General features: G+C 45.8%; 1 protein-coding gene across 1 annotated transcript in view; it reads right to left on the bottom strand.

Moving 5' to 3' along the window:
• LOC141147977 (uncharacterized) overlaps positions 1-25,690 on the bottom strand; it is a 158,000-nt gene that overhangs the window by 60,369 nt on the left and 71,941 nt on the right. Inside the window, exons 5-6 of the mRNA XM_073635134.1 lie at positions 9,843-10,199; positions 6,997-7,308 (exon numbers count right to left, since the gene is read on the bottom strand). Coding sequence (XP_073491235.1) covers positions 6,997-7,308; positions 9,843-10,199 — 669 coding nt within the window. The remainder of the gene's footprint in view (positions 1-6,996; positions 7,309-9,842; positions 10,200-25,690) is intronic.

The raw sequence follows: 25,690 nt of genomic DNA, 5'->3' as shown, positions 1-25,690 counted from the left end.
TTTTGCTTATATAAAGGCATGTGTGACCACATATAGATCTAAGTGCCCATAAGAGAAACTATGATTCAAATAAATGTTAGTAGATGTGACCCAAATAGGATGTCATTTGGTTTGCTAAGACACTATGTATAATAAACAAGTACAATTTTTTAAATTGTTTTCCCCTTTTATTCATCCTCTTTGAATCACCATGCTGCTGATCTTCTGCAGCCTCTTTGTATTGTCTATCATATGATTGTGTTGAGTAGGGAGCCATCTGTTGGTTATTTGCTGCAACTCCAGTCTATTACTGCAGTCTTCATTTCAGAAACACAAAACAGTATTTGTTAATAAAGTTTCACCCTCACATCTCTGCAGAAGCACACTAGTGAAGGTCCTTTTCCCTTCGATGTGCTTGTATGTTTATTTATCATTTGTTAAAACTATGAGGCTCCATGCACACTAGTGTTTTTTTAAGCTCCTAGAACCCCTCATAATGGGCTCAGCAGCCAGCAGGTGTACAGACCCGGGAACTCAGCACAGGGATGGTGGGAACCCCTCATAATGGGCACAGGGGGTGTACAGACCTGGGAACCCAGCTCGGGAATAATGGGAATAGTTAGGTTGGTTCAATAGTTTAGTTCAACTGCAGATCTACATTATCTGGGGTGAAGATTCAAACACAATTCTTTCTGAAAATAAGAAGGTTTGTATTTTCTTTATTTAGATTTCTGCCTGTTGTGGCATCTCCTTACACTGTAATCAACCAGAAATAGATCCATGTGATCTCATATGACTAGAACAGTTTCTTAAGGTGCCCATTAGAGCTGCACGATTAATTGCGGATAAATTGTTATCACGATTCTCCGCCTGCCACGATCGCAACTCCAGATTTGTGAGATTCTGATCATCAAGCAACTTGAATGTTGTGAGCTGAAAAGTGCGCCGATCGATGTTGTCCCCGAGATGTTTCCCCATTTCGGAGGGGAAGCCGTCGGAGCCAGCGTGCTGACGTCACTCAGCAAAGAAGAATGTGATTGGTCGGTCGGGTAAGTAATGTTTCGTCTTCACAAAGATCTCGGGGAACAAACGTGACTGCACTGAGGAAATGTGAGCTGCTTTACTTCATTTTTTTTTTTTTTACAATCATCAAATGCTTAATCTTTCTCTCTTTCAATCAAGTCTCAATTCATCAATCTCTCAATTAATCTCTCTCTGAATGAATCTCTCTCTCTCTAAATCACTCTCTCAATCAATCGCTCTCAAATTGAGAGCGATTAATTGAGAGAGAGTGATTGAGAGAGAGAGAGATTAATTCAGAGAGATTGATTAATTGAGAGAATCAATCTCTCTCTCTCAATCAATCTATCTGAATCTATCTCTATCGATCAATCGCTTTCTCCTAAAAAAAAAAAAAAAATACCTCGCGAGAATCGTGATCTTTTTATCCTAAGTAAAAAAATCGTGATTCTCATTTTGGCCAGAATCGTGCAGCTCTAGTGCCCATAGACATTAAAGAGAGATGTGGGAGAAGATCTTGGACATTTTCGACCCCCCTCTGTCTGATCACCTTTATTCCTTCCAAAAACTACACTGGAGGGACCGGCAGCATGTCCTCCCACATCCCTACCTTTCCATAGCCTCAAGATGATGGCTGCACAACACGAGTCTAGATTATAGTCTTGTCAGCTTGACTACATTGATTAAATAACCAAAGCGCCAAAGGAAACTAGATAATACTAAATATAAATGAAGTGATACCAGATCAAATAATTAGCAGCTACAGTGAAAAAATTTGCTGCGTTTCAGTTGTGGAGGAGACATTGCTGGAAGTGGCAGCAGAGGAGTGTATATAGGAGATATCGATGGAGGAATTTAAAGGAGAGATCTAAGGACTTCACTGACAGGACCCCCCAGAAATTACAACAACCTATCTTCAATCCCCAATGCTAATATACATCAGTTTGAAGGTGAGAATTCTGTGAGAACACACTCAGAAGACATTACATGGAGTTTTAATGGGTCATTTCACCACACTTTAACATCAGCCAATTACTGATTAGAGAATCTTTTATCTACCAAATCCCACATATAAGATTATAATTATAATGGATTGTTTTTCATGGACTGAATCATGTTATTATTCCAACTGTGCATTTTATTTATATATTTTTTTAATTTATCTATTTTAGTGTATTTTTAATTTAACCTTTCACTGCGGTATTATCAGCACACATGGTCATATTGCACTGCTTTGCATATATTAAGCATTTCTCTTTATATATGAGGATTCACAGCATCCATTATACATGTGAGACAACTTTGTCCCTATAGTGAGTGTTGTTTATGCCACATCATTTAGTACACTGCTATTTAGAGGTTTGTATGCCTTGCACACTGGATGCACAATTTATAGTAATTCATTTCACCTTTATTCACTAAAATATTGCGCAAAATCATTTTCTCTATTTATCAGTGTGAGAGGTAGGGTCACAATGCAAAGGAGCAATGAGTGAACATCAAGTTCTACTATAAATTGGGGAAACCGGCGATGAGACCCATGAAATGTTGGTGCAAGTGTATGGGATGGAAGCCGTGAGCAGAAAATATGTTTATGACTGGTTGAAACGCTTTTGCGATGGGAAGGAAATGACTGAGGATGAGCCATGTTCGAGTTTGACAAATGCTGGCACAAGATTGGTGACTGACTCTATGATTGATGTCGGAAGAATTGGACATTAGAAAGGATACGGTGTGCACCATCATCCGCAAAGATTTGGGTAAGTGGAAGATCTGTTCTCGGTATGTGCCACACAAGCTGACAGACAAACAGAAAGCAAAACGGATGGAAACCTCTGGAGATTTCATTACCATGTGTGACCAGGAACCATTCTTTCTGTGAACCATCATCACAGGGGATGAAGCCTGGTGCTACCAGTTCAATAAGGAAACCAAGCAGAAATCGATAGTATGGTGTTCACCGTCTTCCTCACGACTCAATAAGAGTCGCTCGCAAATATCCAAAGTCAAGACAATATTGATCGCCTTCAACAACTATGTCATCATCAAGAAGAGAAGAAAAGAACGATCGCACACTTGAATCCAAAAGATGCTGTAGAAATTTCTTTATTGTCATGAGCCAGACAAAATTGCAATGATGATCAGTTGACGCGTTTCACACGAAATGAACCGTGCTTGTTCACAACTATGTCATCATTCATAAGGAATTCTTTCCTGCGGTTCTGCGATAGTTTCCTAAAGAGGCCTTTTCTGACAGTTTCCAGAAGCTTTATGAACATTGCCAAAAGTGTGTGGTGAGGGATGGCGATTATTTTGAAGGCCAATAAAGGTAATTTGTTTTGTATCTTCTGTTTTGTTTGTTTTCTGATACCATTCACCAAACTTTTTAGGTGCACCTCCTATAAAACTCATACGTTTATCACAAAATCTATAAAAAAAGGTTTTGTGCAGATAAAAAATACATGGCTGACACAACAGATATATCATCACCCTTATCTAGACATAATATCACTCAACTACTCCCAGTCCCACATGGTAATATAATCAGAGCAATTCTTGTTGTAGCAGATGAATAGATCCATGTGAGATCGGGGCGGATCCAGGGGAGGGGGGGCAACGGGTCAATTGACCCCCCCAGAGAAAATAGTGAGCAGGCTGTGCTGATGCTGACCCCCCATCAGCCGTTGCTGCCACAGGACACAGGGCAGCGGCGCCAAAACTGACAGGCTCTGTAAAGGGAGTGACACAGGCAGAGCTGCAGCTGCGGGGGATTTCCACCCCTCCCTCTCCTCCTTGAGCCGAGCATTCACCTGGCAATGCCCGCTCCTATTGGGTACATTAAGGGCCAATGGCTGGGAAACTAACAACCAGAGGATTATGGGAAATGTAGTCCCGGATACCAACAGAGCCAGGACGATTCCCTGAGAGTGCACTGCAGCCCCCAACATGCCGAGCGGGAGGGGGAAGAGGAGGAGGAGGGGAGAGAGGACCGTGAGAGGAAAAGAGAAACCACAAGACTGTCATCTTGAGGGAGCCAGAGAGAAAGTGCCAGTCATTCAATTATATATCCCCCAAGGTAAGAACTTACCTCTAGGTGGGGGGGGGGTGAGGGGGGCGGGGATGCAGGTTTTCATAGAGGTACAGAAACTTATCACTGGCTGCTCCCACCCTGTCCTCCCCTCCACCTGGCTGCATCCATCCTTTCCTCCCCTCCACCTGGCTGCTCCCACCCTGTGCTCCCCTCCACCTGGCTGCATCCACCCTGTCCTCCCCTCCACCTGGCTGAATCCACCCTTTCCTCCTTTCCACCTGGCTGCTCCCACCCTGTCCTCCCCTCCACCTGGCTGCTCCCACCCTGTGCTCCCCTCCACCTGGCTGCAACCACCCTTTCCTCTCCTCCACCTGGCTGATCAAACCCTGTCCTCCCCTCCACCTGGCTGCATCCACCCTGTCCTCCCCTCCACCTGGCTGCATCCACCCTGTCCTCCCCTCCACCTGGCTGCATCCACCCTGTCCTCCCCTCCTCCTGGCTTCTCCCACCCTTTCCTCCCCTTCACCTGGCTGCATCCACCCTGTCCTCCCCTCCACCCGGCTACTCCCACCTTTTCCTCCCTTCTATCTGGCTGCATCCACCCTGTCCTCCCCTCCACCTGGCTGCATCCACCTTGTCCTCCACCTGGCTGCATTCACCCTGTCCTCCACCTGGCTGCATCCACCCTGTCCTCCCCTCCACCTGGCTGCTCCCACCCTGTCCTCCCCACCACCTGGCTGCTCCCACCCTTTCCTCCCCTCCATCTGGCTGCTCCCACCCTGTCCTCCCCTCCACCTGGCTGCATTTACCCTGTCCTCCCCTTCACCTGGCTGAATCCACCCTTTCCTCCCTTCCACCTGGCTGCTCCCACCCTGTCCTCCCCTCAACCTGGTTGCATCCACCCTTTCCTCCCCTCCACCTGGCTGATCCCACCCTGTCTTCCCCTCCACCTGGTTGCATCCACCCTGTCCTCCCCTCCACCTGGTTGCATCTACCCTGTCCTCCCCTCCACCTGGCTGCAGCCACCATGTCCTCCCCTCCTCCTGGCTGCTCCCACTCTTTCCTCCCCTCCACTTGGCTGCTCCCACCTTTTCCTCCCTTCTACCTGGCTGCATCCACCCTGTCCTCCCCTCCACCTGGCTGCATCTACCCTGTCCTCCCCTTCACCTGGCTGAATCCACCCTTTCCTTTCTTCCACCTGGCTGCTCCCACCCTGTCCTCCCCTCCACCTGGCTGCTCCCACCCTGTCCTCCCCTCCACCTGGCTGATCCCACCCTGTCCTCCCCTCCACCTGGTTGCATCCACCCTTTCCTCCCCTCCACCTGGCTGATCCCACCCTGTCCTCCCCTCCACCTGGTTGCATCCACCTTGTCCTCCCCTCCACCTGGCTGCATCCACCCTGTCCTCCCCTCCACCTGGCTGCAGCCACCCTGTCCTCCCCTCCACCTGGCTGCAGCCACCATGTCCTCCCCTCCTCCTGGCTGCTCCCACTCTTTCCTCCCCTCCACTTGGCTGCTCCCACCTTTTCCTCCCTTCTACCTGGCTGCATCCACCCTGTCATCCCCTCCTCCTGGCTGCATCCACCCTGTCCTCCCCTCCACCTGGCTGCATCCACCCTGTCCACCCCCTCCACCTGGCTGCATCCACCTTGTCCACCCCCTCCACCTGGCTGCATCCACCCTGTCCTCCCCCTCCACCTGGCTGAATCCACCCTTTCCTCCCTTCCACCTGGCTGCTCCCACCCTGTCCTCCCCTCCACCTGGTTGCATCCACCCTTTCCTCCCCTCCACCTGGTTGCATCCACCCTTTCCTCCCCTCCACCTGGCTGATCCCACCCTGTCCTCCCCTCCACCTGGTTGCATCCACCCTGTCCTCCCCTCCACCTGGCTGCATCCACCCTGTCCTCCCCTCCACCTGGCTGCAGCCACCCTGTCCGCCCCTCCACCTGGCTGCAGCCACCATGTCCTCCCCTCCTCCTGGCTGCTCCCACTCTTTCCTCCCCTCCACTTGGCTGCTCCCACCTTTTCCTCCCTTCTACCTGGCTGCATCCACCCTGTCCTCCCCCTCCACCTGGCTGCTCCCACCCTTTCCTCTCCTCCACCTGTCTGCTCCCACCCTTTTTTCCCCTCCACCTAGCTGCTCCCACCCTGTTCTTCCTTCCACCTGGCTGCATCCACCAATACTTTTTCAAGACACTGTGTATTTATATGTGTGTGTGTGTGTGTGTATATATAATTGCATTTTAGAGTTGGCCCCCTACTTTTGTCCCTGTCCCCCCATGTGCCCCCCCTAAATATGAAAGCTGGAGATGCCACTGTCTCTCACCACCCCCCCCCCCCCACATCACTGCATTTCTGCATCTAAGACTGCCATTACTGTGCAGGCGCGGGCAGCAGAGACACGCTCAGGGCTCCCACTGATTCTGCATTATGGTGAGTTGAACTGTTTCATTTCATATTACAATGTAATAATAGAAATAATGCTCTTTAATCATCCTGACACCATATTAACCATGGTGTAATGATGATTGAAGCGCCAACACCAGCCATTGCCCCGACAAATTGCCCGCACAAATGTTGGCAGTGCCCCTCCCGAGATTAGACTCTGGATTCGCCCCTGTGTGAGATGACCCTAATTATGTCTAGAAAAGGGTGATAATATATCTGTTGTGTCAGCCATGTATTTTTTATATGCACATTTTTTTTTTTAGAAATTTTGTAATAAACGTTTGAGTTTTATATAAATTGGTGATATCATTTTGATTTGCCCTTTCCCAATTACACTTATTTTTTGGATCTTTCTGTGTGAGGATGGCTCAGATTTGATCTGAATAGATTGTTTCTTGTTCAATATTACTGTCTATTGACTATACAGAAAGGCCCCTATTTTGCACCACCTGTGCTTTTTTTAATAGATTCTAGCTGACAGATCTATATATTTGTTGGTAACAACCTCATGTAACTCACCTGAGTCTCTGATAGATAGATCCTTATATCCCGGGGTGTCCAGAGATTCATGTTCCCAGCTCACTCGTACTCTGAATTCTGGATCCTTCAGGAGCTCCTCAGGAATTGTGACCTCACTGTACACATTATAAGTCCCATCAGGAATATCTGTGAATGTCTCTGTGGATGATAAGGCTTCTTGTGGCTTCCCTATTCCTCGTGTCCATCTGATTGTGATATATCTGGGGTAATAATTCTCCAGAGTGACCAAATATTTCATCACTCCTGAGATAACTAAACTTCTTGATATCGGCTGTACAAGCTGAGGCTTAGCTGAAATGATACGACATAAACATGATGAGTAAAATATTTTTGACAAGAAGAATGTAAGTATCTATACCTTTATAGTCTGTTATAAGACTAAATCACATAAAGGTCTATTTACAAAAAAAAAAAATCACTGTATGAATGTCTCAACCATTTGCACAGTGATGGTGAATAATCCTTGTAATTGGGGTGACCTGGGTAGAAGGATGGACCCAACAGTTGAAGATATTAGTTGAGATATATATATATATATATATATATATACACACACAGTTAACTGGAAAAAAGCTAAATGTGTAATATAGAGAATGAATGTCAGCATTTGTACCAACTCTGTATTGATAATACAGGTTATACACCTTTTTGTATTACTGTGAAAATGAATAAAAATGTATTTATAAAAAAATAATAATCCTTGTAATTTGCCTTATAGTTTTTTTTTCCCATATAATTGTCATCTCCATCTACAGGCCATAATGCAGTATTTTTCTTAAATACCTCAGTAAAGGAAAATACTGTATTATGACCACTAGATGGAGCTTATGATCATAAGAAATGAACCTATTAGTCAAATCACAATGATTATTTGTGGCAGCTGTGGGCATTCTATTTTTTACACATAGACCCCATGGTAAAAGATAGTTTCACTCAAATTTGTAAATGAATTGCTAGATATAGTCTGGTGTAAAGCAGTCTTAATGTCCTCCATAGCCTATGGAAAATCACTATATATGTACAGTATATGAGAAAATTCTGTGGAATTCCTGGCCAACACACCGACCCAATTCTTCAGCAGGAATGGGAAACCTATTGACTGGGTGGGATTATTTGATATGATAAACTATTGTTAGATGATGACTTGAACTCAAGGAATATTTCCATGGCTGGAAGCTGCAGACAACAGCTCAACTACTGGGACAACAAAGATTTCTCTACAGTGTTTCCAGCAAAGAACACAAGGAGGTCAGTGTGACACGTATTTCCCTGCGTTCAGACTGATGTGAACACAGACATCACTTGTGATTTGCACCTGCACTGCGGGGCCGATCACATGTGATGTCTGTGCAATGCGAGTTCAGCCATACAGTTACATACAGTTGTATACAGTTGTATGGCTGAACTCGCATTGGATTCGCACAGAAAAGGTGCAGGGACTTTTTTTTCCCGGCACTGGAATCGGATCACGTGGGTGTTGTCACCCATACAATCAGATTCCTGTCCGAATCCACAGTTCGCACTGCGATTTGTGAACCGATCTAGGGGTTTCATTACCAGTGTTAATTTTGGCAGAAAATTTTGATTTAGTTTTAGTCTTAGGACTAAAATGGCATTTTAGTTTTAGTCCCATTTTAGTCTTCTGCAATTGTTTTAGTTTTAGTCGTATTTAGTCGACTAAATCTCCAGTACATTTTAGTCGACTAAAACTGATTTTAGTTATCTAAACTCTAATGGGTGTAGTTAAATTCGAATGCATTATTTAAGCATTTCTCTACAATTTCCAAACTCATTATATACTGCTGGAGTGAAAAATCAAATATGTTAATTATTGTACATGCACTACAGACCAGTGTTAATTTTAACGTCAAATTTTAATTTAGTCTTATGCCCCGTACACACGGTCTGATTTTCCAACGGAGAAAGTGCGATTGGATTGTGTTGTCGGAAAGTCCGACCGTGTGTGGGCTCCATCTGACTTTTTCCGTCTGAATTTCCGACACACAAAGTTTGAGAGCAGGATATAAAATTTTCCGACGACAAAATCCGACCCTTTAAATTCTGATCGTGTGTAGACAAATCTGACGCACAAAGTGCCACGCATGCTCAGAATAAATTATGAGACAAAAGCTATTGGCTACTGCCCCGATTATAGTCCAGACGTACGTGTTTTACGTCACCGCATTCAGAACGATCGGATTTTCTGACAACTTTGTGTGACCGTGTGTATGCAAGACAAGTTTGAGGCAACATCGGTCGGAGAAAATCCTAGGATTTTGTTGTCAGAATGTGCGACCGTGTGTACAGGGCATATGTCTTGACTAAAATGGCATTTTAGTTTTAGTTGTATTTTAGTCATCTCAATTGTTTTAGTCGTATTTTAGTCGACTAAAATGGTATTAAGTTAGTCAACTAAAATGTTTTAGTCGGTTTTAGTCGACGAAATTAACACTGGTCATTACCTTGTATTGACACCCACAGCGGTTTGCAGGGGGCAGTGTGAACTGCCTGCAGAAGAGATGCGATACGGGAACCGGCGTTGGAATCGCACTGGTTCCCGCATCGCTACAGTGTGAACCTAAATCTGTTCATGGAAACTTTTTCTGGATTTCCATTTTAAAGAAAGAAAGTCAGATAAAAAAAATTCCATATAAAAATACCATGTTAAGTTATTTTGTTTTGCGTCACATGACCCTATTAAAAACAACAGGGTATGATCTGTGAATATTGGTGATTGGATGGTATTTGTCCAGTTTTACCATGATCACACCATTAGTACACAACAGGTAACAATATCCATCTATGTAATAATAGACACTCCTCACCATAAATAGCTCTGCAGGGAAATGTTTTCTCTTCCTTCTCTTTCCCACAGCTATATCTACAGATGAAGGTCACATCTTTGTGATTGGTCACACTGGGTCTGAACTTCAGTAAAGATGTGAAGTTTGGTCGCTCTCTGCATGATATAATTCCATACTCTGTGTCCATCAGTCTCTCCTCTTCTTTATTATCTCCTCCATGGTACTCTGGGATCTCATAGTCTTGTCCTCTTCTCTTCTCCAGCCAAGTCACACTCGTGTTCTCTGGGCAGTTGGTGGCTTTACAGTATAGAGATGTTTCTTCTCCAGCTATCAGCTTGGTAAGACCTTCAATGTCCATTACTGTGACAACTCTTATATCTGCAAATTCATTGATAAAGAATGCACTCAGTTATTTGTTGCTTTACATGAAAATTCCAGCTCGTACTATAAAATTATACAAACGTTCCCAAATTTGCACATTATAACTTAAATATTGATAATTAAGCAAGCCTGCAAGGACACCAAGATGACCTAAAGTGGAGTTCAAAAAAAAAAAAAAAAAGTCATTAAACGCTTCAGCCTGGAAGAATTTACCCCCTTCCTGGCCAGAGCACTTTTTGCGATTCGGCACTGCGTCGCTTTAACGGACAATTGCGCGGTCGTGCGACGTGGCTCTCAAACAAAATTGACATCCTTTTTTTCCCACAAATAGAGCTTTCTTTTGGTGGTATTTGATCACCGCTGCGATTTTTATTTTTTGCGCTATAAACAAAATAAGAGTGACAATTTTGAAAAAAACGCATTATTTTTTACTTTTTGCTATAATAAATATCCCCCAAAAATATATAAAAAAACATTTTTTTTCCTCAGTTTAGGCCGATAAGTATTCTTCTACATATTTTTGGTAAAAAAAAAAAATCGCAATAAGCGTTTATTGATTGGTTTGCGCAAAAGTTATAGCGTTTACAAAATAGGGGATAGTTTTATGGCATTTTTATTAATAATTTTTTTTTTACTAGTTTTGGCGGCGATCAGCGATTTTTATTGTGACTGCGACATTATGGCGGACACATCGGACATTTTTGGGACCATTGTCATTTATACAGCAATCAGTGCTATAAAAATGCATTGGTTCCTGTGTAAATGACACTGGCAGTGAAGGGGTTAACCACTAGGGCGCGGGGAGGGGTTAAATCAGTACTAGGGGAGTGTTTTCTAACTGTAGGTGGGATGGGCTGTGTGTGTGTCACTAGACTGATCACTGCTCCGATGACAGGGAGCAGAGATCGAGTGACACTGTCACTAGGCAGAACGGGGAGATGATGTTTACATCAGCATCTCCCCGTTCCTGCTCTCCGTGAGATGATCGTGGGTATCCCCACGGCGATCGAGTCCGCGGCACCCGCGACCAGACTCACGGAGCTCCCAGGCGCTGCGCACGCAATGACATGGCGGGAAATTCAAATGGACGTACCTGTACGCCCATTTGCCCAGCTGTGCCATTCTGCCGACTTACATCAGTGTGCGCCGGTCGGGAAGCGGTTAATGTGCATGAAAAACTAAAAAAAACAAACATTTGGAGTAATTTTTTTTTGGTTTTACTTACTTTCTTATGCCTGTTGCTATGTGGTCCCTCGAAATCTGCCTCCATCACCTCGGCTCCTGACGTCACTTCCCTTGATGCCTCCGCTTGCTACTGCTCCTGGGAGATGTGTGTCATCATTTTGCAGGAGTCAGTGGGCTGTACCGAGGGCTAGGTTGCCATAACAACAGGGCGGGCATTTCCAACGACGCCGCCCTTTGTTATGGCAACCTGTATACTTTACAGCACCGCTACGGCGCATTACTGCTCATGCACGAGAACGGGGCGGTGCATGCTGGTCCAGCAGCAGCACCGTATCCCGGAACAGGATGCTTGTGGGCTTCACATGCCCACAAGCAAATTGAGAACGTACAGAACAACAAGATCGAAGTTATTAAAACAGATGAAACCGGACATTGGGGGAGAAATAAAACAGAAGACATGAGTGTTAAAACACCTTTTTAAATGCTTGTAAAAGGTTTAAAAAAAAATGTATATATATATATATATATATATATATATATATATATCTATATAGATAGATATATATAGTTTGTAGTTGGAACTCCGCTTTAAAGTGGTTATAAACCCTCACATATACCTAGTGAAGTGAATGGCCTCAGGTAATACACAGAGATGAAACAAATCCTCCCACATAAGTTTTACCCGTTTATCTACAGCAGTTTTTATCCTAAATCCATTCAAAGTGCAGAATTTACACAGGATCTCTCAGCTCTGAAAATCAGGGGACAGAGAGCTAAAGTTACATCAGTGAGGGGAGCTCTGAGAGCTGATTGGTGGGAAGGGACACACCCTCCTTCACACAGGAACACATCTGGGGCTGTCAATCTGCTGGAGGTTCCTCCTCCGTCACCATTTTTCTCTTGGTGTCAGGAAAAGTCATCAGAAGTGACTCATGCTGACAGCAGAGGAACAAGACAGTGGACAGAAATGACACTTAGTGCTCTGGACTGAGACAAGTACACACTATAGAGGGATATACTTTGTTCATATTTCATGTCTGAGGTTTAAAACCACTTTAACACATCAGGGACCAATAAATGGATATTATTGGTCATCATCTGGTCAACTTTGCTCCACACCATTTGCCTGATCCAATCAGCACAAGATGATTCTATAGTTGGAAAAATCACTTCTGATATTTACCAATTTCCAAATATTCTCAACAGACTGTAATGAAAAATATGTGTTTTTGTTATTTATAAACTGTATGAGCTCTCAGGAAAGGTTGGTCTTAGATTCAGCTTAATTTATAGTAAATCTGCCCACCTATCAGAGACATGAGCACTTCCTAATTCAGAATTTCATTACCAGTGAGTGATCACATAAAAGACTAAATCTTGAGGTTGTCACATTTAATTACTGAATGGCTCAAGATAGAAAATAAAGCTGAATGTCAGGTATGGTTTTTATTGCAAAGTTACTTTTGATTACCTTGGGCCAATGTGTGTTCACCTATTCCATACCCGAGAGATCATTGTGGAAGTGGAGAATCTCTGGAGTAGTTGGCATTACTACAGTGATCACCGCAGTCTTCTGTGTCCTGTACCAAGAGGATACCCTTCTGCATAGTGAACACAGGGGGATCACTTCCTCAGCACAGCAAACATTCATAGAACACCTTGTATTTCAAATTTTTTCAATGAATACAAGGCATTCTCTAACTGGATGAGATGGGGAGGACATCAGAATCTCCACCTCATCCAATGAATGGAAAAAAATACAAGACATTCTGTGAATGGTGGGGATGCCGTGGTGCCCCTGTGGTCAGTATGTAGGGGGGCAACTGCTCTGCCCAGCAGTGCTAATTTTGACATCAAAATTTTATTTTGTTTTAGTTAGTCTTTTGACTAGAATGCCATTTTCGTTTTAGTCATATTTTAGTTATCTGAATTGTTTTAGTTGTATTTTAGTCAAATAAAATCTCCAGTACATTTTAGTTGACTAAAATCTAATGGGATTAGTTAATTTTTAATGCATTATTTAATAATTTCTTTAGAATTGCCAAACTCATTATATACTCCTGGAGTAAAAATTGAATAAGATATTATTATTTATGGTATTAAAGGGTTACTAAACCCTCGTTTTTTTGTTTTGTTTTTTAAACAACAAACATGTCATACATACCTCCACTGTGCAGTTAGTTTTGCACAGAGTGGCCCCCATCCTCCTCTTCTGGGGTCCCCCAATAGGGCTCACGGCTCCTCCTGGCATCTGGAAATTCCCTAGGAGAAGCGTTCTCCCGGGGGGTTACTGTGCTCCCGAGTCCAGCATTTGCGTCCATACACACAGAATGCCAGACTTGGCCCCGCCCCCCCCAGCGCCCGTATCATTGGATTTGATTGACAGCAGCAAGAGCCAATGGCTGCGCTGCTATCAATCTATCCAATCCCCAAAGGGCAGAGACAATGGGCAAAGAGCGTCTGTGCCGTGGGAATGAACGGGCTTAGGTGAGTAAAATGAGGGGTTGGCCAGTGCCAGAAGTTGTTTCACCTTAATTCATAGGTGTCACAGTCCTTACTGTGCCCTGCAAACAGCCAGGCATTGCCACCCCCCAGGTGGCTCAAGGAGGTATTGAACCCATGACTTTCTGTATACTGGTCCTGCTGTATTACCTCTGAGCCACACCTCAGCTCATTACTCAGCCTGGTTTCCAACTATGCCTTGTCCTACATGCAGCACTGAGGGCTATACTCTGGATCTTGCTTTGTAATTAGCACCTGTCACTCATGGTTCAGCTGAGGCAGTTTATCAAATTAGCTGGGTATAAAACACTGCCTCACCCTGAGGCCTGGGTCAGTTCATTGTTTCTTGTATTGCCAAAGGTTCCTGTGTTCAAGTTGCAGTGTTCCAAGACTGACCCCGGCTCTGTTCATCGTTAATTCTGACTTCTGGAATCCCTGACTACGGCTTTACCTCGACAATCCTTTGGCTAATTCCTGTCAAGCCCCCGTGCACAGGTTCACAGCCCAGGTAGCTTTTTACCTTGTTACTGTGGGCTGTGTGTATTTGCAAGAATGAGCATACATCTCTGCATTATGGCAGGCACACTTTTCACCCCCCCCCGATCACCCCCCTGTACCCCCTGTCACACTGACACCAATAGCAGTTTTTTTTTTTTTTGCATTGGTGTCAGTTTGTGTCAGTTATAAGTGTTAGGGCAGTTAGGTTAGCCCCCTTTAGGTCTGGGGTACCCCCCTTTAGGTCCAGGGTACCCCCCTAACCCCCCCTAATAAAGGTTAACCCCTTGATCACCCCCCGTCGCCAGTGTCGCTAAGCGATCGTTTTTCTGATCGCTGTATTAGTGACACAGGTGACGCTAGTTAGGGAGGTAAGTATATAGGTTCGCTGTCAGTGTTTTTTTTTTTCCAAATAGCGTTTTTATTTTTAAACACAAGTGCATTACATTGCAGTGAGAACATTCTGAGCAATGGTGGTATCTAAACTTAAGTTAACATATAGTTTGCAGATGCTAAATTTCTTTACTCGTAGATAGAAGTATTACTAAGTGCCTTCGGTAGTCCAATGCTTGTCGTCTAGTGATTCATTTGTTTTACATGTTGTTGGAATACCTGCTTCACCACTGCATAACTGTGGTTATATGTTTCAAAACTGTAGAAGTCATAAATCTATACATTTAAGAGAAATTAGAGGTAGATAGTGGGAGGTGGAGAAGAAGGTGGGGGAGAGGGGGAGGAGAAAAGAAATGAGATTTAGAAAAAAAAAAGGGGGGTGATATAGAAGTCGTTGAGATAGCGGTGTTACCTGGTCAAGGTGGGTCCTCCCGGAGGTGCCATGGCTCCCAGACCCTGTTATGTGCCTCCAGTCTGTCTTGTATTCTGGCTGTCATATTTTCCATCACTTCTATGTCCTTAATTCTGGCATAAAGATCCTCAGCAGTTGGTGGGGCGGAGCGTTTCCAGTATAAAGCTATGAGGCATCTTGCCGCCGTTAGGACATGACGCATTAATTTCTTATATGGGGTGGAGAGTTTGAGTGGTGATAGACCTAATAAAAAGAACTTTGGGGACACCTGGATCTGTGTGTCCAATAGGCGGTCTAGTAGTCTCTGGACTGTGGACCAGTATGGGGCCAGTAGTGGGCAGCTCCAGTATATATGTAGGAAGGTGCCTTTTGCTCCTTGGCAACGCCAGCACCTATCGGAGGTATTAGGGAAGATCTTATGGAGCACCTCTGGGGTCATATACCACTGTAGGAGAATTTTATAGGAGTTTTCCTTATACAATGTGCATATTGAGCTCTTTGCTGCTTGGGACCAAATGATCTGCCACTGTGTCAGAGGAATGTCCTCACCAAGAGTCCTTTCCCATTTGGTCATATAAGAATGTTTGCCCTGCCCATCTTGGGAGAATGTGTTTAGGATCTTGTATATGCCCGATATGAGCCCTCTCTGGGCATTGCCTGCCAGAATCATAGTTTCGAATGGGGAAGGAGGTGAAAATTGTAGGTTGGGTGTTATAGTAAGAGCATAATGTCTGATTTGTAAGTACCCATAAAACGCCTGTCTAGGGAGTTCATATTTATTTTGTAGATCAGTAAATGGCAAGAGTTTCCGTGTCCTAGGATCCACCAGGCTTCCAAAATGGAATAAATTCCGGGAGGTCCAGGGGTGTGACATTTGATAGGTGAGGCTGTCCGGCACTTTGGGGTTACAGACAAATGAGGTCAGGAGCGATCTCTCTGATGACAGTCCATGAGTAGAAGCCAGTTTGCGCCATACCCTCCGCAAGAGGGACATGGGACCTAGCATACGCTCAGGGGCCACATCCGCGTTCGCACTCCATAATAGGTTATTTGGGTGTGTGGGAGCTAGCCATAACTTCTCAATTTCCGTCCATTTATTGTAGGACTTGTGGGTGTACCACGATGCTACTGCACGTAGTTGAGCTGCGTAATAGTATTTAACAATATTAGGGAAAGCTAGTCCCCCTTCATTGCGGGACGCCATCAACACTGATCCCGGTACCCTGTGTCTTTTATAATTCCAAACAAATTGTAGGAGATCAGACTGAAGTTTTTTCAATTGGAGCGGGATTGGTATGGGTAGTGTTTGAAAAGATAAAGGAGCTTCGGAAGGATAGTCATTTTAAGCGAAGCTATTCTACCTATCAGGGAGATATGGTGCTTTTTCCATTGGAGCATGGAGGATCTAATTGAACGGAATAATGGGGGAAAGTTCTCCTGGTACAGGGTGTTAAATTTGGAGGTGATGTACGTCCCCAGATATTTCAGGGATGTTGTTTTCCATGTAAACGGGAAGTTGGACTTTAAGAGTGTGACCTCGGTGGCCGGGATATTAATTGGGAGTGCTTCTGATTTTGATTCGTTTATTTTATATCCTGAAAGGGCTCTAAAGCGGCTTAGTTCTGTATGTAGGATCGGAAGGGTAGTATGGGGTTGAGTCAATGTGAGTATGATATCGTCGGCGAAGAGGGAGATCTTAAATTCTCTACCTCTGACCGAAATTCCCTTAATATCTGGGTTGCTTCTGATGGATGCTGCTAGGGGTTCTACACAGAGTGCGAATAGGAGAGGGGAGAGTGGGCACCCCTGTCTAGTCCCGTTTGCCACAGAAAATGTCGGAGAGAGTGCAAAGGGGGTTCTGATGAGGGGTTAGTGTATAGGTGTTTGACTGCTTGTAGGAAAGGTCCCCGAAATCCCATAAATTGCAAGGTGGCGAACAGAAAAGGCCATCCCAGCCGATCAAATGCTTTTTCCGCGTCCAGGCTTAACAGCAAGGACGCCTGGCCTTCCCTGTTCGCCACCTCCACCAGATCTATTACCTTTCTAGTATTATCACCTGCTTGTCTGAGCGGGACAAATCCCACCTGGTCTTTGTGGACCAGGGAGGGGAGGATCTGATTGAGGCAGTTGGAAAGGAGTTTGGTAAAGATTTTTAGGTCGGAATTCAGTAACGCAATGGGTCTGTAACTAGCGCATATGGAGGGGTCTTTATCCAGTTTGGGTATAAGCGTAATAAAGGAACGTTGCATGTCTGGAGGTATGGGGGTGTCTTGTAGGAAGGCTTGAAATATCCTGCGCATATGTGGGAGTAAGGTGGGGAGGAACGTTTTGTAGTATTCGTATGGGAATCCGTCTGGTCCTGGGGCTTTATGTGAAGGCAAACTTTTAACAGTCAGTTCTATTTCCTCGTCTGTGATCTGTGCATTTAGTGATAGCAAGTCAGTTGGCGTCAAGTGGGGGATTCCACTGGATTCTAGATACTGTCGAAGTTTGTGGGATAGGTCCTGTGAGGGGGGGTTACTGGGTATGTCTGGGTTATTGTATAGGTTTTTGTAAAAGTCTGCAAAAGTATGGGCAATCTCTGTGGGGTGAGATACCATTTGTCCTAATTTATTTTTAATTTGGTGTGGTGTTTGCATGTGGGACTTGTCTCGTAATTTGTTGGCTAAAAGGGAATGCGCCTTGTTTCCTTTGTCATAAAACATTTGTTTCAGTCTAATCAGTGCTTTTTCTACTTGGCCTAATGCGAGTTCTTTAAGGGTGGAGCGGAGACTAATTATTTTCCGAAGAAGGGGTATTGTGGGGGTATTTTGGAGCTTACCCTCCAACACTTTGAGGTCCCTCTCCGCATTTAATTTCGCTGCCAGTTTATCTTTCTTCATTGCGGAGGACAGTGGCATACACTTACCGCGTAGGACCGCCTTGTGGGCTTCCCATAGTGTAGATAATGAAGTTTCTGAGGAGGCATTTTCTTTAAAGTAATATTTAAGGGTGGAATGTAATTCCAATTGAGAGGGCAGGTGTTGGAGGAGGAATGTGTTAAGTCTCCAGTTATAGGATTTGCGGTTGGGGGTGTCTAAGTTCAACCTAAGTAGGATGGGGGCATGATCTGACCATGAGATGGGGAGTATTTGAGCTGCTTGTGTTAGTTTGAGCGTGAGATTGTTGACGAAGAAGTAGTCTATTCTAGAGTGGGTGCGGTGGGGGGCGGAATAAAATGTATACTGCCGATCGCCTGGGTGAAGGGCCCTCCACGCGTCAAAGAGCGCATATCGTCTAGAGATTTGTCGGAAGAGTCTAGAGTCCCTAAGGACTCCTGTTGGTGACGTCCGGGTGCCCACCACCTGACGATCCGCAGTTGCTGATTGGACAAGGTTGAAATCCCCCCCCACCACCAAAACCCCTGGATTTGATTTAAAGATGCGGGAGTATACTTTATTGTTATATTGTTTGGTGTTCGGTGCGTATAGGGCGCATAACGTGATTGGTTGTGCGTGCCATGTACCCTGTAGGATAATGAAGTGACCTTTAGGATCAGCATAGTGGTTTACACAAGTGAAGGGGGCTCCCTTTTTAATAAGTATAGCCACACCCGCTTTTTTTTGAGTGCTAGATGATAAATATATTTGAGGAAAATATCTGGAGGCGAACGCGAATGAGCCCTCTTTATTAAAATGTGTTTCCTGTACCATTACTATATCAGCTCCCGACTGTCTGAACTCCCTCAGCGCCAGATGCCTTTTTTTGTTAGAATTCAGTCCATGGACATTTAAGGATAGTATCTTTGCCATCTGTCTACGTGTGGGTGGGCGTGTGTGAGCTTACTTACCGAGGATGCACCAGGGTCTGTGGTCAAAAGCCAGGAGCCGGCACTCTCCGGGAGGGGACCAGGACACCGCACTTTCACCTTTGTGTACATCTGAGGACGACTAAGAGGGAGAGAGAGAGAAGAAAGGTGAGGGAGAGAGGGGTGAGAGAATAAAACCAAGTGGTAACATGTTGCATACATTATCTTTAGTGCTTTTCTGGCCAACAGGCCTTGACAATCACGGATTCCCAGATGCCTCCCCCCCGCCAACCCAGAAGGACCAGCCAGGAGAAGGCACCAGGGAGCCCACCTCTAGTATAGCTGTACAATCAAACTTTATGATTCGCTAAACTATGAATCAAAAAAAAAAAGAACAGGGGGGGTGAGGGGCGATCAAGTGAGTATCTACGTTCTCAAAGCTCGATCTAGGTGAGCCCTTGTAGTTAATCTTTCTATGGTGTAGGGGCAATTTAGGAGACTATAATCTAGAAATATAGTGGGCATTTAAGTCCCGAATAGGAAGAACCAAAGTTCCAGAGTAGTAGTGTTCCACACGGAGGTGCAGGCCTTCATGGAGCGGTGGAGCTTATCCGTTCTTGTGTTTGGCAGGTTTGCGTGATGCTTCAGGGTTTCTGGGCCGATTGGAGGTGGGGACCTTCTGCCAGACTGTAGGTGGTGTTGGAGGGGTGGCTACTAGGTCCCACTCTGGAAGCTGTGGGGGTTGAATGTCCAGGGTATTACAGAATGTGCGGAGGTCCTCCGGATATCTCAGAACAGCTGTTGTGCCTTGGTGCTTTGCAGTGAGGGTGAAGGGGAAGCCCCACTGATAAGGGATTGTCTTGGTCTGTAGTAGTTGCAGTAACGGTTGAAGGAGTCTGCGTTTTTGCAGAGTGATCCAAGAAAGATCAGGGTATAGTTGTAGCTGAGTCCCGTCAAAAATAATTTTGCGTGCCAGGCGTGCTTGTTTCATGATTCCCTCCTTGAGGGGGTAGGAGGTGATCCTACAGATAACATCCCTTGGCTTAGATGCTGCTCCTTTAGGTCGTAGGGCTCGGTGTGCCCTGTCCATCTCTATATGTTTTGTGGGGGGTTCGCCGAGGAGGTTGTTGAAGATGGTTTGTAGAATGGTTTGTAAGTCCTCGCTACCCTCCGATTCTGGGATACCTCTCACGTGAATGTTGTTGCGGCGCCCCCTGTTGTCCAAGTCCTCCACGTGCCTCTGCATATCTCTGAGGAGTGATCTATGTTCCGCTCCTTGAAGTTGTGATCGCTGTCAGTGTTTTATAGCGACAGGGACCCCCATATACTACCTACTAAAGGTTTTAACCCCTTGATTGCCCCCTAGTTAACCCTTTCACCAGCGATCACCGTATAATTGTTACGGGTGACGCTGGTTAGTTAGTTTGTTTTTTATAGTTTTAGGGCACCCGACGTTTATTACCTTGTAAAGGTTTAACCCCCTAATTGCCCGGCGGTGATATAAGTTAAGTTTTTAGGGTCAGATAAGGTCTGCGTCGCCCCAGGCAGCGTCAGGTTAGCGGCAGTACCGCTAACACCCACGCACGCAGCATACACCTCCCTTAGTGCTATAGTATCTGAGCGGATCAATATCTGATCCGATCAGATCTATACTAGCCTCTCCAGCAGTTTAGGGTTCCCATAAACACAGTGTTAGCGGGATCAGCCCAGATACCTGCTACCACCTGCGTTTTGCCCCTCGGCCCAGCCCTGCCCAGCCCACCCAAGTGCAGTATCGATCGATAACTGACACTTACAAAACACTAAGCACACATAACTGCAGCGTTCGCAGAGTCAGGCCTGATCCCTGCGATCGCTAACAGTTTTTTGGTAGCGTTTTGATACAGTCGCTGACAGGAGCTTTTTTGCCTGTGAGTCTCACTAGTGTACCCCTAAATTTAGAGCCCAAAATGGCAAATCGAAGGTACACTAGTGAAGAGGCCTACAGGTTTCTGAGCATGTCAGATAGTGAAGAGGAAGTCACTCACCTGTCAGATTCAGGCTCAGAATACGATCCTGTAGAGGACAGCGGCTCCATGACAGATAGCTCTGACGACGGAGTTGTGGTCCCTGCTAAGGTCAGGCGTACCAGACCCCAATCTTCTTCTTCTGTCCTTGAAGTGCAAGAAACGCAGGGCTCTCGTATGGAGCAGAGAAGTACTAGCGCCGCTATTCCTTCTGGTGAACAGGCAAGCACCAGCGGCCTAGTACACCCTGGTCATACATCCAGCACTGCAGTAACACGTGGTGACGTGGCGAGTCCCATAAGTGCAGTTCAAGCTGGCGAGGTTGCAAGCACAAGTAATGTCCCGCTGCCACCAAGAAGACAAAGACAGGCCCGTCGTGCCCATAGTGCCCTTCCTGCTGCATTCGCCAATCCGAATTGGAAACCCACCACTTCTGCAGCACCCGTACTTCCCCCATTCACTGGCCAACCCAGAATTCAGGTGGAAACAGTTGATTTTACGCCACTGGGTTTTTGTTCACTGTTTTTCACCGAAGATCTCTATAGATCTATTGTGGACCAAAGCAATTTATACGCTGGTCAACAAATCACCGCTAATCCCCAGTCCTCCCTTGCCAGAGATTGGAGACCAATTACGGTCTCCGAATTTAAGCTCTTTCTGGGCCTTTCCCTCAACATGGGCTTGAATAAAAAGAGTAAGTTGCGGTCATATTGGTCCACTGACCCAATTTACCATGCGCCTGTGTTCTCTGCTTCCATGGCCAGGGCACGATACGAGCAGATTTTGCGGTTCATGCACTTCAACGACAATGAACTCTGTCATCCTCGTGGAGACCCTGAATACGATCGGCTCTACAAAATTCGGCCCCTTGTAAACCACTTCAACCAACGTTTTGCAGACTTGTTTACTCCCCATCAAGTTGTCTACGTTGATGAGTCCCTGATTAAATTTTCTGGCCGCTTGTCATATAAACAGTACCTTCCCAGCAAGCGTGCCAGATACGGGGTCAAGATGTATAAGCTCTGTGACAGGGCCACAGGCTATACATGTAGTTTTATGGTTTACGAGGGCAAAGATAGTCATGTAGAGCCGACAAACTGCCCTGACTACATAGGACGTGCTGGCAAGATAGTGTGGGACTTGGTGTCACCCTTATTCGGAAAGGGGTACCACTTGTACGTGGACAATTATTACACGAGCGTGCCACTTTTTAGTCACTTGTTTGATCAGCAGATTGGAGCATGTGTGTCACGTCAATACTCACCGAGGCCGAGATGCCGAGAGTGGCTCGCCCTTACGACCACGCGCAACCGAACCCCCGAGGGTGATACAGGGGATCGGAGGCACGCAGAGGCACGGGTCTCCGGTAGCTGCGGAAGAAGGCTCAGGTTCACTCTGGATGTGGGAAGCCTCCTGGCGGGAACCGTACAGACAAGGTGTACCTAACCGTATGGTAAGCAGAGGTCAAAGGTACCAAGCAGGCAAATAGGGAAGTCCTTATAACAGCAGAGATCAAGGGGTATCAGGCATGCAGAGAGAGTGGTCTTTGATAAGCAGTGATCAGGGTATCCGGCAGACAAGGAGAATGGTCGTTTAACAGGCAGAGATCAGGGTATCCGGCAGACAAGGAGAATGGTTGTTTTAACTGGCAGAGATCAAGGGGTATCAGAAGCACAGGAACCAGGAACTAACACAGAGCAAGGTACAGCTGACGACAAACCAGCAACCCGACTGGGTGCTGGTGTCGTCTGAAGTAGCCTCCCGGCGAGCGCGTCAGCGTGACGCGCTACCGGGCACGGGCAACGGCGCGAACACGGGGACCGCCGTGCACCTGCGCGCGCCGCACAATCAGGCCGCGAACGGGTGCACGTCTCAACAATAGCCCACTGCGCATGCGCCCCGCAGCCCGGCGGACGGAGGCGACTTGTCTCTCGTGACAGTGCCCCCCTCCTAAGGGCGGACACTGGACGCCCAAGCTAGACATCAACTCCGGATGGTCTCTATGAAAGGTTTGAATTAAGTGAGGAGCATGTAGATTCTTTGCGGGCTCCCAAGAATTGTCCTCAGGTGGGTATCCTTTCCATTGGATCAGGTACTGTAGCTGCCTGCCCTTTTTTCTACAACCCAGGATAGCCTCCACCTCGAACTCGTTCTCCCCGTCCACTCTGATTGGTGGAGGAGGAACCTCTCCTCTTTCTGGAAAAGAACTGGACACAACAGGCTTCAACAGAGACACGTGGAAGACAGGATGAATCCTGTAAGTCTTTGGCAGAGCTAGTTCCATGGCCACAGGGTTGATAATCCTTTTGATAGGAAAAGGACCAATGAATTTAGGTCCCAATTTTCGGGATGGCAACTGTAGCTTAAGGTTAGGGGTGGACAGCCAAACTTCTTCCCCTATATTAAATGTTGAATTTTCCTTCCTCCCTCGGTCATACTGCTCCTTGTAGACCCTTTGAGCCTTTTGTAACATGTTTTGGATTCTTTGGAAGTTAGTCTGCAGGGAGGTTATTCTGTCATGCACTGCGGGGACTGCTATTTCAGGAATGTCATTAGTCAGAAAAGTGGGATGAAATCCGCAGTTGGCCCAGAAAGGCGTTTGGTTGATAGCCGCGTGAATGGAGTTATTATACGCGAACTCTGCATATGGAAGAAGTTCTGCCCAATCATCCTGGGATCCCGAGCAGAAGCAACGGAGGTATTGCTCTAAGGTTTGATTTGTTCTCTCCGTTTGGCCGTTGCTCTGAGGGTGGTAGGCTGACGAGAGGCACACTTTAATATCCAAGGCCTTACAGAGTTCTCTCCAGAATTTGGACGTGAATTGCACGCCTCTGTCAGACACTATACTCCTTGGTACCCCGTGAAGTCTTATGACCTCTTTCAGGAAGATATTGGCCGTCTCTACTGCAGAAGGGGTACCCTCCATGGGCAAAAAGTGGGCCATCTTAGATAGACGGTCGACCACAACAAAAATAGTAGTGTAGCCTTCTGAGGCCGGCAGATCCACGATGAAATCTACAGACACGTCGGACCACGGTCGTTCTGGAATAGGCAGTGGTTTAAGTAAACCCCAGGATCTGGTGTTTTGGCACTTGTTCCATTGACACAGGGGACAGGAGGCCACGTATTCTCTGCAATCCCGTCTCCAACCCGGCCACCAGAAGGAGCGAGAGATCAGGTCGGCTGTTTTCCTAACCCCGAAGTGGCCGGCCAGCTTGTGGTCATGGCACATCTTGAGGGTTGTTGACCGAGTTTGTTGAGGTACAAAAATTTTGCCCCGGATCCAAAAGAGACCTCCATCTTTCTTCAGAGACTGTACCTCTAAATCCGTACATGTATTGGATGAAATCTTGATGGAGGATACTAAGTCAGTCTGTGTCAACCCGAGGAAATTTTGAGGAGCAAGAATCGGGAAAGGGCGTCTGCTTTCCCATTCTTTACACCAGGTCTATAAGAAATGTGGAAATTGAAACGCGAGAAGAATAAGGCCCAGCGAGCTTGTCTGGGTTTGAGTCGTTTTGCTGTTCGGAGGTATTCAAAGTTCTTGTGATCTGTGAAGATCATTACTGGGTGGAGTGCCCCCTCAAGTAAATACCTCCATTCCTCCAGGGCAAATTTTATGGCCAGCAGCTCCCTGTCACCTACATCGTAATTTAATTCTGCTGCACTGAGTCTTCGGGATACAAATGCAACTGGATGTAGGATGGCTTTGGGTCCTTGTCTTTGGGAGAGAATGGCTCCTGTGGCTATCTCTGATGCGTCCACTTCCAATACGAATGGTTGAGAAGGATCGGGATTCCGAAGAATGGGAGTGGAACTGAACAGGTCCTTTAGTTTCATGAAAGCTCCCTGTGCGGCTTGGGACCACTGGAATGAGCCATGCCGGCGGGTTAGCTGAGTGATAGGTGCCACTATAGTGGTGAATCCAACGATGAATTTCCGGTAAAAGTTAGCGAATCCTATAAACCGTTGGACTCCCTTTTTGTCAGATGGAGCCGGCCACTCTTGGATAGCCCGTATCTTTTGGGGTGTGTGTGTCACCGGCGCAAAAACCAATATTTCCAATCAATTTAATAGTGATTTCTTTAGCTGCTGCATCCAAAAAAACTTTTCATAGAAAAGGATTGAAAGTGTTGTGTGTGTGGATGCGCTGCTCCCATCTATATACCCTTTCCAATATGCGTGTACCCTATCTGTTAAGTGTAAACTATTTTGTACACAACATACACCTGTAAAGATCACCACATTAAACCAAAAACATATAAAAAACTATATGGAAAATCCGGTGACATATATCACATATGTAACAGAGTCCCCAAATATATACTTGCAAATCTTCTGTCGATTGCCGTGATTGGCGTGCTCTTGTGTGTGTTCAGTATAAAGTGACTTAGTGCTCCACCACCACCTGTGAGATTGGCCACTCACCAGATATTTCTTTAAAATTGCACCTTTGGTTCATTCATAGGGATAACCACTCCACTTAAAGGGAACTTCTTCAATGGCTATATTTGGACCTTAGTGTTCCTCATATAAAATATGGATGAAACGATCATCGCACAATAACGTTTAAAACTTTTTATTGTGTAAAACAAAGAGACTGTGCACTCACATTTACAAGTGCCATCGAGCCGGCACAAAGCTTTTCCAGCAGTTAGGAACGGGTAGGAGCTGCAGCCTGGTTCACCTAATGTGTGCTGTACGACCT

Source organism: Aquarana catesbeiana, linkage group LG06 (genome assembly GCF_042186555.1).
Source record: "Aquarana catesbeiana isolate 2022-GZ linkage group LG06, ASM4218655v1, whole genome shotgun sequence".
Classification (NCBI taxonomy): Eukaryota; Metazoa; Chordata; class Amphibia; order Anura; family Ranidae; genus Aquarana; species Aquarana catesbeiana.
Note: the sequence above shows the minus strand (reverse complement) of the source record. Positions and strands in the feature narration are given on the sequence as shown.